The following is a 14,165-nucleotide window of genomic DNA, read 5'->3' on the forward strand; positions in this document are numbered from 1 at the left end:
CTGCCATCGGCAGCGAGCCAAGCAGCTTCGACGAAAGATAACAACAGCCCGTCCTCCCTGCAGCACACCCCCCACTTGAATAAAAGATTTGGGGGGCGGGGGGCTAGGTAAGCCCCATTCCCATAACCGATCACAAGACGCACACTATTTGAATGGCATTGCCCATCAACTTTGGGGGTGGGGGGGCCGCCGCCCTCAAATATTTTATTGAGATCTCGGACCCTAGGATTTTGCTCCTTTGCCTCCCTGAATTCTCTGAACACGTGTCTCTCTCCCCCCCTCCCCCCAGAAAAAGAAAAGGGCAAATGCGGTGCTGGCATTTTTTATTTTAAAATAGCCACCAACACCAATCGAGTTTACAGGCTGCAAGCGGTTCCAGGGTGCCAGGAGGTGGGGAGTTGGCAGCTGCAGCAGCGGCACCTGCCAGAGTGGCCAAGGGAGAGTGCTGGGGGAGCAACTAAGCCCCACACCCCCAATCTGGGACCAGGCCTGAAGGAAGCTAACTCTTAAACTTGACTTAGAAACAAAGGAAATAAACTATGTTTTTCTCGCCATGTATTTTTCTGCATTTCCTTTGCTTCTGAGCCCACTGCTTACAATTAGCCACCACCACCACCACTCTTGTATGTATGTATGTATGTATGTATGTATGTATGTAGACTGTAGTTCTCAAAAGCTTCTGCTATTATCAGTTTGTTCATATTGGTTGTATCCAAGTAGGCTAGAGCAGAGCCACTGACCTACGCTGGTCATATCCTAGTGTTGCCATATTTCAAAAAGTGAAAATCTGGACATAAAAGTTGTGGAGCACTTTTTTTTGCCAAAAGTTATTGAGCTTTTTGTTTTGTTTTTTCTTTGCAAAATCTGGGGAAAAAATGAAGTTTTTGAGCTGCTTTTAAGGAAATTCGGCAAAATCTATACTTCAGACATGGGTTGCCATATGTCTGGATTTTCCTGGACATTTCAGTGATTTCCACACAGACACTGCTTTAGGGGGCTGAATACCAGCTGTGTCTGGAAATTTCCGGACATATGGCAACCCTAGCATATCCATTGAATTCAATGGGTCTATCCAAGCCTAGATTTCGTGACAGCAGCCTGCTTCTTGGGAGGAAAGCAATGACAAACCTAGACAGCATCTTAAAAAGTAGAGACATCACCTTGCCAACAAAGGTCCGTATAGTAAAAGCTATGGTTTTCCCAGTAGTGATGTATGGAAGTGAGAGCTAGACCATAAAGAAGGCTGAAGAATTGATGCTTTTGAATTATGGTGCTGGAGGAGACTCTTTGAGAGTCCCATGGACTGCAAGAAGATCAAACCTATCCATTCTTAAGGAAATCAGCCCTGAGTGCTCACTGGAAGGACAGATCGTGAAGCTGAGGCTCCAATACTTTGGCCACCTCATGAGAAGAGAAGACTCCCTGGAAAAGACCCTGATGTTGGGAAAGATGGAGGGCACAAGGAGAAGGGGACGACAGAGGACGAGATGGTTGGATAGTGTCTTCGAAGCTACCAGCATGAGTTTGACCAAACTGCGGGAGGCAGTGGAAGACAGGAGTGCCTGGCGTGCTCTGGTCCATGGGGTCACGAAGAGTCGGACACGACTAAACGACTAAACAACAACAACATCCAAGCCTATTTGGGGGGCTGGTTATGCTGCAACAGATGAATATGGCTACCCCTCTGGAAATTGCCTAATGATGTGGTGTTGGTTGTTGGGAGGGGAGATGGGGATTTATTTATTTTTACTATAGTGCCATACAGCCACACTTTCCAAGGCTTTAAAGTCTCAGTTCCTTAAAAATTGCAACTTCCCCTCTAACCATAGCTCCAAAATGTGTTCAATGGCACTTACTACCCAGTAGCAAGGTTTCGAAATATCAAGAGATAGGGAGGAAAATTGCTCTCCTGCTCCTGTGTTCTTAACAGGAGGCTGAACTGCAGGAATCAGCATGTGAGTAATCTACTGATAAAAGGAATATGAACCAGGGGCAGTAAGCAATCTGGCAAACATCATAAGAGGAGTCCCGCTGCATTACACAAAAGGCCTATAAAGTCCAGCATTCTGTTGTCATAGTGGCCAGCCAGGGGCTAATAGGAAGCCCACCAGCAATTTGGTGGGGATCACTAACAAAGCATGCTTAAAATGGCAGCCATGTTTATTATTGCAGATAAGTTGATAGAACATGGTCTTGGGCAAAGCCTTAGCCCAGCCATCAAGGATGAGTGGATCCCAATCTACAAATCCCATATTTTGGGGAACAGTATGTGCCCATCTGAGACAGGCATTTTCACCGCTCTAGGGCTGCAATCTAAGGACAACTCCTTGCTTGGATCGAGTTTCAGTTTATTCACCCTCGGCCAGTTCATTTCCAATCCTAAACTCTAAGAATCCTTAGAAGGCTCTTCGTAGGGAGACTGGTTCATGTGGTTCATGTGGAAAAGGAGAAGTGGATATAATACTGATCCACGCCAAATCCCAGAATGCCCATGCCCAAAAGTTTCATGTAGATATTAACACAGGGGAGTGGAAAGTTTAGGCAATGCAACCCTTGGTTTTAAAAAACTTTCCCATCCCTTTTCTAGAGCCTTTCAGCAATGCAGGAACCATGGGAGTTCAATGCCCACAACCACTAATCACACCAGTCATTTGATGATGACAAGAGACAATTTACCACACACACACAACCTTCATACTGCAATCTTATACCCACTTACCTGGGGGTATGCCCCACTGTGCTCATTTATGCTGTTAAGAACACATGTATAGAATTGTGCTTTAATTTTTTTTGGCTCTTATACTAACCAAACTTACTTGGAAGTGAATCACTCCCCCCCCCCCGTGTGACTCACTTCCAAGTAAACATGATTAGGGTGGGGCTGTTTCTCTGTACAATTTTGCCATTTGGCGTACAAAGTTATAAAAGATAGAAAGAATGGGATTACATTGTTTTCAAGCAGTTACACGCATTTAAGTACATCGTCATGAGGCAAATTCAGCCAGCTTGTTTCTACAGTGGTACCTCAGGTTACAGATGCTTCAGGTTACAGACTCCGCTAACCCAGAAATAGTGCTTCAGGTTAAGAACTTTGCTTCAGGATGAGAACAGGATGAGAGCAGCTGGAGGCCCCATTACCTAAAGTGGTGCTTCAGGTTAAGAAGTTTCAGGTTAAGAACGGACCTCTGGAATGAATTAAGTACTTAACCTGAGGTACCACTGTATTAACAATATTTGTATTGTAAACAGGGACTCAAATCCTGTAGACCTGGTTACATGGATGCAGCTTTAGTGAATAAGGTGAGTTTGCTTCAGGGTTGTTCTAAAAAGTGGCTTTGTTCATGATCAAGCTGTTCTCTATTGGGTGCTGTCCAGCTCACTATTTCATTTCTAAAATGACAATGAGCAGTGCTGGAAAACTTTTCATCTTTAAGCAACAGCCTCTGATATTAAATCCCTTTCCTCTAACCTCAGATGTGTTAGGAATGGCTGTGGTTACTAAGTGCTAAGAGAAAGGCATTATGCACGTGTTTAGGTATGCTTTTATTAATTACTACTTATCTAACCTGGATACTGAAAAAAAAGATGCAGGGGTTCAGCATTGTTGAGCTGAATTCAAGGTGTGTTCTAATTGAAAATGAGTTAAGAGCTGCTAGGCTTTTTTGTTTGTTTGCTGTATTAATTCTTATTCTATTAATAACATACCCTTTTAACAAATCTACTTCTCTGAGAGTCAACATCTGTAAGGCTGTCAACTAACCAGAAAAGAACTCTGGCCTGTTCCTGTGCACGTAACAGCAGCTTGGTCGGCAAGAAATCAGAAGTTGCTTTCGCAGCGCAGAGCGAAGTATTGCCTCCTGCTAATGCTTGAAGCTGAAGCTGAGGTTTACAACACTGTAGAGTTTTCTGGTGTTTTTTTTAAAGTGGCAATCCTTAGGTATCTGTGTTGAGTTATTTGGCTTTCTGGAATGATCCTAAAAACCTTTAGGCCTTTGAAGCCCTTAAGTCCCCAAGTATCACATGGCCTATGCTCTTAGCATGGTGAAGAACTGGAAGAAAATATAAAGCAGGCATAATGATTCCATCTCTTTGATTCCATAAACCAGTAAACAGGATAGCTGAGTAGTATATCATCTCCTGTGCATGCAGAAGGGCCAAGGTTCAATTCCTGACATCTTTAGGCAGGGCTGAGAGAGACCCCATCTGAAACCCTGGAGAGCTGCTGCCAGTCAGTGTAGACCAGGCATCCCCAAACTTGGCCCTCCAGATGTTTTGGGACTACAACTCCCTTCATCCTTAGCTAACAGGACCAGTGGTCAGGGATGATGGGAACTGTAGTCCCAAACATCTGGAGGGCCAAGTTTGGGGATGCCTGGTGTAGACAATAGTAGATGGATCAATGGTTTGAAATTGTATAAGGCAGTTTCTTATGCTTCTGTATATCTGAATACAATATTTGCTTCCCATGTGCATGGGGGGATATTAATAAATACTTTAATGCGTTATGAGCATCCATGAATTACAGACAAGGTGCTAAGTGAAGTTTTGTTTCTGACTATTCTGAGGTGAACTTCTTTATCTCAGCTGACTCATATTTCTAGTGGATGCATCAACCTGCCACAGAGTCAGCATTCTAAATCTCCTGGTGTTTGTATGACTCAGGAAACTGCAGAACTCATATTGCCTGTGACCCACTATAATAAACTGGAAATGCAGCATTGTAGTAGTTTCAAAACTCATTTTGAGTAATGCAATGAGAAATTTGAAAATGTCAATCCAATACTATTTTTTGTTGATTTTTACATAAAAATAGAACCACCAGATTTGATACATATATACTCAAAAAGTCCAATTTATTTCAGTGGACTTTATTGAAAGTAAGTTTGTATAGACTGCAACCTGATGCTACAAACCTGATGGAAGAAAATTACATTGAAACAAGTGGTGCTTCCAGGTTAAAGTAAAGGTAAAGGGACCCCTGACCATAAGTCCAGTTGTGACCGACTCTGCGGTTGCCACGCTCATCTCGCTTTACCGGCCAAGGGAGCCGGCGTACAGCTTCTGGGTTATGTGGCCAGCATGACTAAGCTGCTTCTAGTGAACCAGAGCAGCGCACGGAAATGTTGTTTACGGTACCTATTTATCTACTTGCACTTTGATATGCTTTCGAACTGCTAGGTTGGCAGGAGCAGGGACGAGCAACGGGTGCTCACCCTGTTGCGGGGATTTGAACCGCTGACCTTCTAATCAGCAAGTCCTAGGCTTTGTGGTTTAACCCACAGCATCACCCGCATCCCACTTCCAGGTTAGCATGGATAAAATAAACCAATTTCATTTTTCAAGTAAGAATAGACCATTTCAAACACAATGGAAAGTTGAAATGTATGAGAAATGAACAAAACCAGGATTAAGTTTTACTGAAGGACGATTCTTGGAAACCAAGGAATAACAGCATTTGAAATCTTAACATCTACATATTTACTAGTAAATAAATCATTGAGATCATTCCTCTTCTCCCAGGACTTTTAAACGGGGGTGGGGGTGTTGTTGTTTTTGTATGTTCCAATGCTACGCATTTCTGTGTTTTTATTTGTAAACCGCCCTGTGATCCTCGGATAAACGGTGGTGTAAAAAATAAATAAATAATGAGGCTTTCTTCCCAGTATGTTTCGTACTGCGGTCCTAAAGAAAAGAAGAAATGATGAATTAACTAGGAGGCTCACTCCACTCGCCAACACTAACCGCCAGAGCTTCTCCCTTCCCACCCCATGCGACTACTAAGCTCACTTTCCCCTACCCCAACTCTAAAGCCTTTCCTGTCTTCTATTCCGCAGCCCCACTCTGCACCCGTTTCCACTGCCACCGGCCACGTGCACGCCTCCCACTACCACGGAAAAAAGCCCTTCCTCTCCTGGGAGAGACTCATCTGCAGAATCAGGGGTGCCAACTTGAATAATCGATCACAAGATGCGGCACACATGAACATCATTTGATTGGCAATGGCGATTAATTGGGGGGGGGGGACGATCCCTAAAATATTTTAGGGGCGGGGCAAAGGGACCTCGGCCCGTGGAGTTGGCTGCCATCCTGCAAGGCCTCCAGCTGTTCCTGGGCTCCGGCTCCCACCAGCACTCCACGTGCATACGCGTGGCGGGGACTGGGAGTCTGGCAGGACCTGGGCGGCCACAGGTGAGCCAGCCAGAACCGCCCCCCCCCCCCGTCCCACCTCGCCGCTCAGAGCAGCGACCCCGCCTTCGGAACAGCCCAGTCCGTCCCGCCGGGACTCTCGCCTCCTTCCCACGGCAGGCGCCGGAGGTCACCATCTCGCGAGAGCGCCTGGATCTCGCCCGGCGGAGCCGCTCCGCTCTCGCGAGACCCCTCCGACAAGATGGCGGTGCGGTCTAGCCGCTGAGAGTAGCGGCAGGTGGAAGGCGGTTCGGAAGGAGCGCGGAGCCCCTTCGGCTTGCGGGGAGTCCCTGGGCGGCGGGCGGCGAGTGTGTGCGGCGGGAAGGGGGGATGCTGCAGCCCGGAAGAGACCCTCCGCCGCGGCTCTGAGCTCGCCGAGCCCCCCGCGGCAGCGACTGCGGCGCCGCTTCTCCCCGCCGGGGCCCCCCAGCGCCCGGGGCCGCCGCTGGCGATGACCGGAGAGAAGCTGCGCTCGCTGCGCAGGGACCACAAGCCCAGCAAGGAGGACGGGGACCTGCTGGCGCCCGGAGAGGAAGAGGCGGCGGCCGCGCCAGGCAGCGGCGGCGGGGGAGCCTTCACCGGGGGCCGGCCGGGGGGCGGCAAGAGCGGCCGCGCCGGGAGCCACCGCATCTTCACCACCAACCACCACCGGCTGCCGCTCAAGGGGGGAACCGGCGGGTCCGCCGCCGCCGAGCCGGACAAGGGCCCGTCGGCGCAGTTCCCCGTGCACGAGTGCGTCTTCAAGGGGGACGTCAGGCGGCTGTCGGCTCTGATCCGCACGCAGGGCATCGGCCAGAAGGACAGCCACGGTAAGCGGCAGGGCTCGCCCGGCCACCCTGGGGGAAGGTCGAGCATCCCTGGGCCTCCCCGGAGTTAAGGACATCCTCCTGTCCGGTCTCTCGAGCTCCGTGTTGTTTCCATTGCGCTGTGTGTCTAACGCCCCCTTTATAGGCGCCTTGTGTTTCCCCCTCCGCTGGTCATCGCCCTTATTATGTGTTTTTCGACACTGCATCTCCCCATCCCGATCTTTTCTGCAGTGGCGGGGGACGGCTGCGCACCGGCATGCTACCGGTTAAACCTCTCTATCCGTGATCACCTTAACCTAGATGCTGATCGACCTGAGATCTCTCTTCACCTCCCTTGGCATCTGTGTCTGCTTTTACGCTCGGGCATCTCATGCCCTAAACCGATCCTGACCCAGTAAAGAAGCTTTAGTTCAGAAAGGCTTCTGGAGCGTCTTGTCTAATGAGGGGGGGGGGGTGAGGATGTTAATAAGCCTGTTTTAAAAAGCAGGAAGTAAGTGACAGAACTACTGCTACCCCAGTTTTGGATTGTGATAAAAAACACTGATGAGACCTGTGTATGTGTATATGCACACGTATGCTTGTGTAACACACTTTAGAGAGGAATTGGCTCCTGTGTTGATTTCTAAATTGCCTACAGGAATGCTGATGGGGCAGTGTACTTCCTGAACTTGAAAAACATATTATGCTTTTATTTTATCCAGTGTAAATTAGAGTAAAGGTTGACGACTCACTTAGTCATTGGCTATCCGAATGAATACAATTTTCCTGCCTTTGAAGGCGGAACCGGAGGAATTGATTTTTCATGTAAACAAAACAGCTAATGTGTATAAGATCTCTCCTTTCTCTCAGAGTGGATGTACCAATCAAAAGTGCAGACATGGTTATTTCCCCCCTGTTTGTGATGCTTCTGATTCATATACAGGCCTGTGTGACTCTAATAACAGTATACTTTGAAGTATCATGTTAGTTCTGAAGTAGGAATGAACACTTTCTGATCTGAAACAGTTGTAGTCAACCATAGTTGTTAGCAGAAATGCTTCCTTTACTAAGAGATGCCCAATGTGCAAATAGTGTTATTTGGGGAGGCTATTCTGCTGCGATCAGATGCACCCTTGGAAGTACTACAGTGGTACCCCGCAAGACGAATGCCTCGCAAGACGGAAAACCCGCAAGACGAAAGGGTTTTCTGTTTCGGAGGCGCTTCGCAAGACGAATTTCCCTATGGGCTTGCTTCGCAAGACGAAAGCCCATAGGGAAATCTCCGGGGACCTGTTTTAAATTGCTGGCGGTCGGGAGCAAAGACTTTCGCCCACAGCCGGCCTTCAGAAGAGGTCCTGGACCTCTTCTGAAGGCCGGCGGGGGGCAAAAGTCTTTGCTCCCCCCCCCCCCGCCTGCCTTCCCGGGACAGCGGAGACTTCTCCGCTGCCCCGGGCGATCTTAAAATGCTGGCGGGCGGGAGCGAAGCGTTCGCTGCCGACCCCCAGCATTTTAAAATCTCCCCGGGACACCAGAGAAGTCCCGCCCCGCTCCAGATGGCCGCGCAAAGCTGCCTGCAGTCGCGGGACTGCAGGCAGATCTGCGCCACCATCCCGAGCGGGGCGCTAAGTCCCGCCCCGCTCGGGATGGCGGCGCAGAGCTGTCTGCCGTCCCGGGATCAGCGCAGCTCTGCGCGGCCATCGGGAGCCGGGGGCGAAGCCCGCCCCGCTCCAGATGGCCGCGCAAAGCTGCCTGCAGTCGCGGGACTGCAGGCAGATCTGCGCCACCATCCCGAGCGGGGTGCTAAGTCCCGCCCCGCTCGGGATGGCGGCGCAGAGCTGTCTGCCGTCCCGGGATCAGCGCAGCTCTGCACGGTCATCGGGAGACGGGGGCGAAGCCCGCCCCGCTCCAGATGGCCGCGCAAAGCTGCCTGCAGTCGCGGGACTGCAGGCAGATCTGCGCCACCATCCCGAGCGGGGCGCTAAGTCCCGCCCCGCTCGGGATGGCGGCGCAGAGCTGTCTGCCGTCCCGGGATCAGCGCAGCTCTGCGCGGCCATCGGGAGACGGGGGCGAAGCCCGCCCCGCTCCAGATGGCCGCGCAAAGCTGCCTGCAGTCGCGGGACTGCAGGCAGATCTGCGCCACCATCCCGAGCGGGGCGCTAAGTCCCGCCCCGCTCGGGATGGCGGCGCAGAGCTGTCTGCCGTCCCGGGATCAGCGCAGCTCTGCGCGGCCATCGGGAGCCGGGGGCGAAGCCCGCCCCGCTCCAGATGGCCGCGCAAAGCTGCCTGCAGTCCCGGGACTGCAGGCACATCTGCGCCGCCATCCCAAGCGGGGCAGGCGCTAAGTCCCGCCCCGCTCTGGATGCCAGCGCAGAGCTGTCTGCCGTCCCAGGACTGCAGGCAGATCTGTGCCGCCATCCCGAGCGGGGCGCTAAGTCCCGCCCCGCTCTGGATGGCGGTGCAGATCTGCCTGCCGTCCCGGGATCAGCGAAGCGTTCGCTGCCGACCCCCAGCATTTTAAAATCTCCCCGTGTCCCGGTGAGATTTTAAAATGCTGGGGGTCGGCAGCGAAGCCCTTGTTCCCCCCCAGCCCCCCCCAGCCTTCAGAAGAGGTCGGGGGAGAGACTGTCCCCGGACCTGGTCTGAAGGCGGTTTCCCTTGGAACGCATTAATTGATTTTCAATGCATTCCTATGGGAAACCGTGCATCGCAAGACGAAAAACTCGCAAGAAGAAAAAACTTGCGGAACGAATTAATTTCGTCTTGCGAGGCACCACTGTACCTGTTGAATTCAGTGCATTCTAAGTTATATTGGAGTACATGCAATCTCTTCTCTCTCTGCCCATTGGAAGGACCTTAATATAAAACAAGGTTGAGGAACTTTTGGCTCTCTAAATGTTTCTGAACTACAACTCCCACCAACCCCAGCAAGCATGGCCAGTGGCCAGAGATGATGGGACTTATAGTTCAGCAATATCTAGAAAGCCAGAGGTTCCCCACACGTGGTAGGAACATCTCTCTTCTGAAGATAGAAAACTGCCTTTCTGGAAATTAGTCACTATTACTCAGTGGTTTGATTTTCCAGGAGAATAATTGTTATGCCACCTACAGTTTTACCTACAGCCATGAATTTGAACTTCAGCCAGTTTTTAATACCTACTAGATCTAAAGGGTATGGTTAATTTTAGTTGCATTTATTTCTATGAGAAGTTGCTATGAGTCTTTGAGATTCTTCTTATTTTTACTTTGATCTTTTTATCTGGTAGAACTTTGTGTAATTTACTAAATGTCATCATATCAATCCACTGGAATTTTCTTAATGGAAAGAGTTATATTTATTGTTCAGTCCTAGATCCACTTACCTGAAAGTAAGCCTCACTAAATTCAATGGGATTTACATCTGAGTAGATGTAGGATTGAGGTATTAGCCTTTTATTATAGAGCATTATTAATTCAAACTGGTCCAAATAATTATAAGATTTCCAGTGAGCAAGAACTAAGTTGTAAACTAATTTTAAAAATGGGCATAGCTACCATTTTCTGTATTTGTTTATTTCAGTTTGTGGCTAAATAACACATTTCTGTTGAAAAGTTGTCATAATGCAAAGTGTGTGTCTTGGAGCTAAGCTAAATTTAAGATTGGAAACTAGCTTTCATTTATCTCAAATTTTGAGTTTAAATCCACAATATTAGTTTAGTAATACAATATTATAACCTCTTGATTGCTTGCTGTTCCAGCCCGATTTACTTCAGTAGGGCAAATACTGGTATTGTGGTGGCTTATCTTCTGTCACTGTTATAGGTTGTCTCCCTGCCATTTTAAGACTGCCAGCGAGATCAGTGCAGTGACACATTCATAGGCACATTTTCTTACACCATGATGGTAAGGTAGGCATAGGTTTTGTCCGATTAACTACAGCTTTGATCCATTTCCAAGAATAATATTGGAACCTCATTAGAACACACTTAATTCTGTGTCTGACTAGCAGCATCCAATTACACTGCCGTGGATGGTTATCCAGTCAGCTGAATTGTAGCTGAGGACAAAGTACATAGATTAGGACCTATTCCTTTACATCAAATGCACCCTGGCATTTTGAGGTCTTTGGTCAGTCATATCTCATTTCTCACAGGGACTAGGGCAGGCATAGGCAAACTCAGCTCTTCAGATGTTTTGGGACTACCATCATCCCTGACCACTGGTCCTGTTAGCTAGGGATGATTGGAGTTGTAGTCCCAAAACCAGATGGAGGGGTGAGTTTGCCTATGCCTGGACTAGGGAAACAAAGGTGATTTTCTTTCTTTTTATTAAAGATTTCCTAGTTTACAAAAATACGTGCATTGTCTCTTTTTTTCAAGTTATGTTTTCTACAGATCAGTTTCATTTGTTGTAAGACATTAGTGTTGCATGCACAAAGGTGATTTTCTGTTGGGTAAAAAGCTCAAATTGGTATTACAACGAAGACCAGGAAGTATGCATTTTCTTGTTTAGAGATTTCCCCAGAAAAATATGCCCCAGGATGCCAAAAAATAATCTGTTGGAGTTGTAATGAACTTCAACCTGCCCTTCAGAACAAAAGCTTCACAATAAAAACAGTTTCAGAACAAAAGAAAGACTGGGTTGTAGCCCAGGAAGCTTGATAATCAAATAGACTAACCTTTTGGTTAGACCAGGGATGGCTTAATGGGGTTGAATCTGACCTGCCTTGTACTAGTGTGGTTAAGCATCTGACAGCCACAGAGAGAGAGAGCTGCATGTGCAATGTTTATAACAGTGCCCTAGGTTAAACAGATCAGCACTGCTGAGGCTGTGTACACAATGATATTCCAGCAAAAACTGGCTTCTGATTTTTAGTCTATTGTACATTTTCATCAAGTAATTAAATCTGCATGTTTCTGTATTACTAAAAATAGTCTTAAAGAAAAGTGTTTATATGTTCTTATTTATATACAGCATCTCACATCTTGTGCAAGGGTTATATATAGAGAGACAGAGGGTTATATTCTAGGGGTGGTGTGTATGCGCAAAAATGTGTCGTTAAACCACTCCCTTGGAACCACCCCCATGCTAGCACTCTTACTTTCTGGAGTTGGTGTGTCAAATGGGTCTTAAACTCTGCCCCCCTCAACAAGGCAGAAAGTTTTAAGCTCTTCGCCTTGCTTACTGGGCTCTGGGTGGCTCTTGCAAGATCACATGTGTTCCTGTGAAATCTTTCCAGAGCCTCCCAGAACCTGGTAAGCAAGACGGAGAACTTAAAAGTTTAAGCTCTTCGCCTTCCATGCATTTAATTTGTGCAAATTAAACTGGCTCGCTGTCAACTGCGTAAAATCAAAATCCTGTAAGTTAAATGTGTCAGTTGCAAATGAATATTGTCGTGAGTTTCACTTCAGAAGAGACATTCCGCCCTATGTGAGCAAAGGGGAAATGCCTCTTCTAAGATGTTGCTTGTCATTTATAACTTGTATGAACAAGTAGACAATATTTTAATAAACTGCTGATTGATCAGCGGCACTTTTTAAATTGATCAAAAGGTTTTTTAACCCATTGCTCTGATTAAGTGTTACAATAATAATAATAATAATAATAATAATAATAATAATAATAATAATATATTACTTATACCCCGCCCATCTGGGTTTCCCCAGCCACTCGGGGTGGCTTCCAACAAAATATTGTCTATTAAACATTAAAAGCTTCCCTAAATACGGCTGCCTTCAGATGTCTTCTAAAAGTCTGGTAGTTGCTTTTCTCTTTGACATCTGGTGCGAGGGCGTTCCACAGGGCGGGTGCCACTACCAAGAAGGCCCTCTGCCTGGTTTCCTGTAACTTGGCTTCTCGCAGCGAGGGACCTGCCAGAAGGCCCTCGGCACTGGACCTCAGTGTCCAGGCAGAACGATGGGGGTGGAGACGCTCCTTCAGGTGTACTGGACCGAGGCTGTTTAGGGATTTAAAGGTCAGCACCAACACTTTGAATTGTGCCTGGAAACGTACTGGGAGCCAATGTAGGTCTTTCAGTACCAGTGTTATGTGATCTCGACAGCTGCTCCCAGTCACCAGTCTAGATGCTGCATTCTGGATTAGTTGGTTACCTTCAAAAGTAGCCCCACATAGAGTGCATTGCAGTAGTCCAAGCAAGAGATAACTAGAGCATGCACCACACTGGCGAGACAGTCTGCGGGCAGGTAGGGTCTCAGCCTGCGTACCAGATGGAGCTGATAAACAGCTGCCCTGGACACATAATTGACCTGCGCCTCCATGGACAGCTGTGTGTCCAAAATGACTCCCAGGCTGTGCACCTGGTCCTTCAGGGGCACATTTACCCTATTCAGGACCAGGAAGTCCTCCACACCTGCCTGCCTCCTGTCACCCCAAAACAGTACTTCTGTCTTGTCAGGATTCAACTTCAATCTGTTAGCCGCCATCCATCCTCCAGATACTCACATAGGACCTTCAGCGTCTTCACTGGTTCTGAAAGAGAGGTAGAGCTCTCTTTGCAACCCAGATACAAGCTGTCATCAATCATTCTGGATATAATTAACTGGGGGCAGGTTTTTTTATGTATCATTGATGGAATCCCTTCTCAAGGACTATCACTTGTAAAATAGAGATTTCCCGCCTCTCCTCCCCCAGTGCAACCCAGCAGAAACCCAAGAACGGCATGCAGAGAAGAAGTGGGGAGACAATTCTGTCTGGCAATCTACAATGCTTGTGCAGATGGCATGTTCATCATAGTGCAGTGCTGGATACCACCCTTAGGGTGGTATAAGCGTCCTGCTTATCTTTTCATTCTTGTTTGATTTTTCCAGCCATTGCATTTCTTAACTGCCATAAAAATAAAAGTTAAGGTTCTGAAGCAGCTGATTTCTCTGTCCAGTGTGAATTCTGTTCAAGTATATTGCAACAGTACAATACTCATAATTCTGTTTTTACATAACTGTAAGCTGTTACTGTAATATTTTATAGTAATTATGTATTTTGAGTGACTTCAAGCTCTCTGGTTTTCATTAAGGTACTTTTAATAACATATCTTGTCTGTAAAACTGGATCTATGCAATGAATAAATAAAACATGCTGTTTAATTTTTTATTAGAATATATCCCTTATGTGTAGTGACCTACATCCGTCAGTTTTGATAACATTGGAGACTTTACAGGCCTTAATTAATTTAGAGTGACGGAATGTCACTTGATTTCCTT

The 14,165-nt window shown here is 47.5% G+C and overlaps 1 protein-coding gene and 1 long non-coding RNA gene across 2 annotated transcripts in view; one reads left to right on the forward strand and one right to left on the reverse strand.

Annotated features, from left to right (window-relative positions):
- Positions 1–5,368: 5,368 nt before the first annotated feature.
- LOC114598866 (uncharacterized) lies at positions 5,369–6,276 on the reverse strand. The gene is made up of 2 exons (XR_003707178.2): positions 6,146–6,276; positions 5,369–5,682 (listed from the first exon to the last, which is right to left on the reverse strand). It is a non-coding gene; the product is annotated as an uncharacterized LOC114598866 (long non-coding RNA).
- A 126-nt stretch (positions 6,277–6,402) lies between these two features.
- The window catches only part of ANKRD13C (ankyrin repeat domain 13C), a 30,058-nt gene continuing 22,295 nt past the window's right edge, over positions 6,403–14,165 (forward strand). Inside the window, exon 1 of the mRNA XM_028733116.2 lies at positions 6,403–6,995. Coding sequence (XP_028588949.2) covers positions 6,638–6,995 — 358 coding nt within the window. The 5' untranslated portion in view covers positions 6,403–6,637. The remainder of the gene's footprint in view (positions 6,996–14,165) is intronic.

The sequence above is a fragment of the Podarcis muralis genome, chromosome 5 (assembly GCF_964188315.1).
Source record: "Podarcis muralis chromosome 5, rPodMur119.hap1.1, whole genome shotgun sequence".
NCBI lineage: Eukaryota > Metazoa > Chordata > Lepidosauria > Squamata > Lacertidae > Podarcis > Podarcis muralis.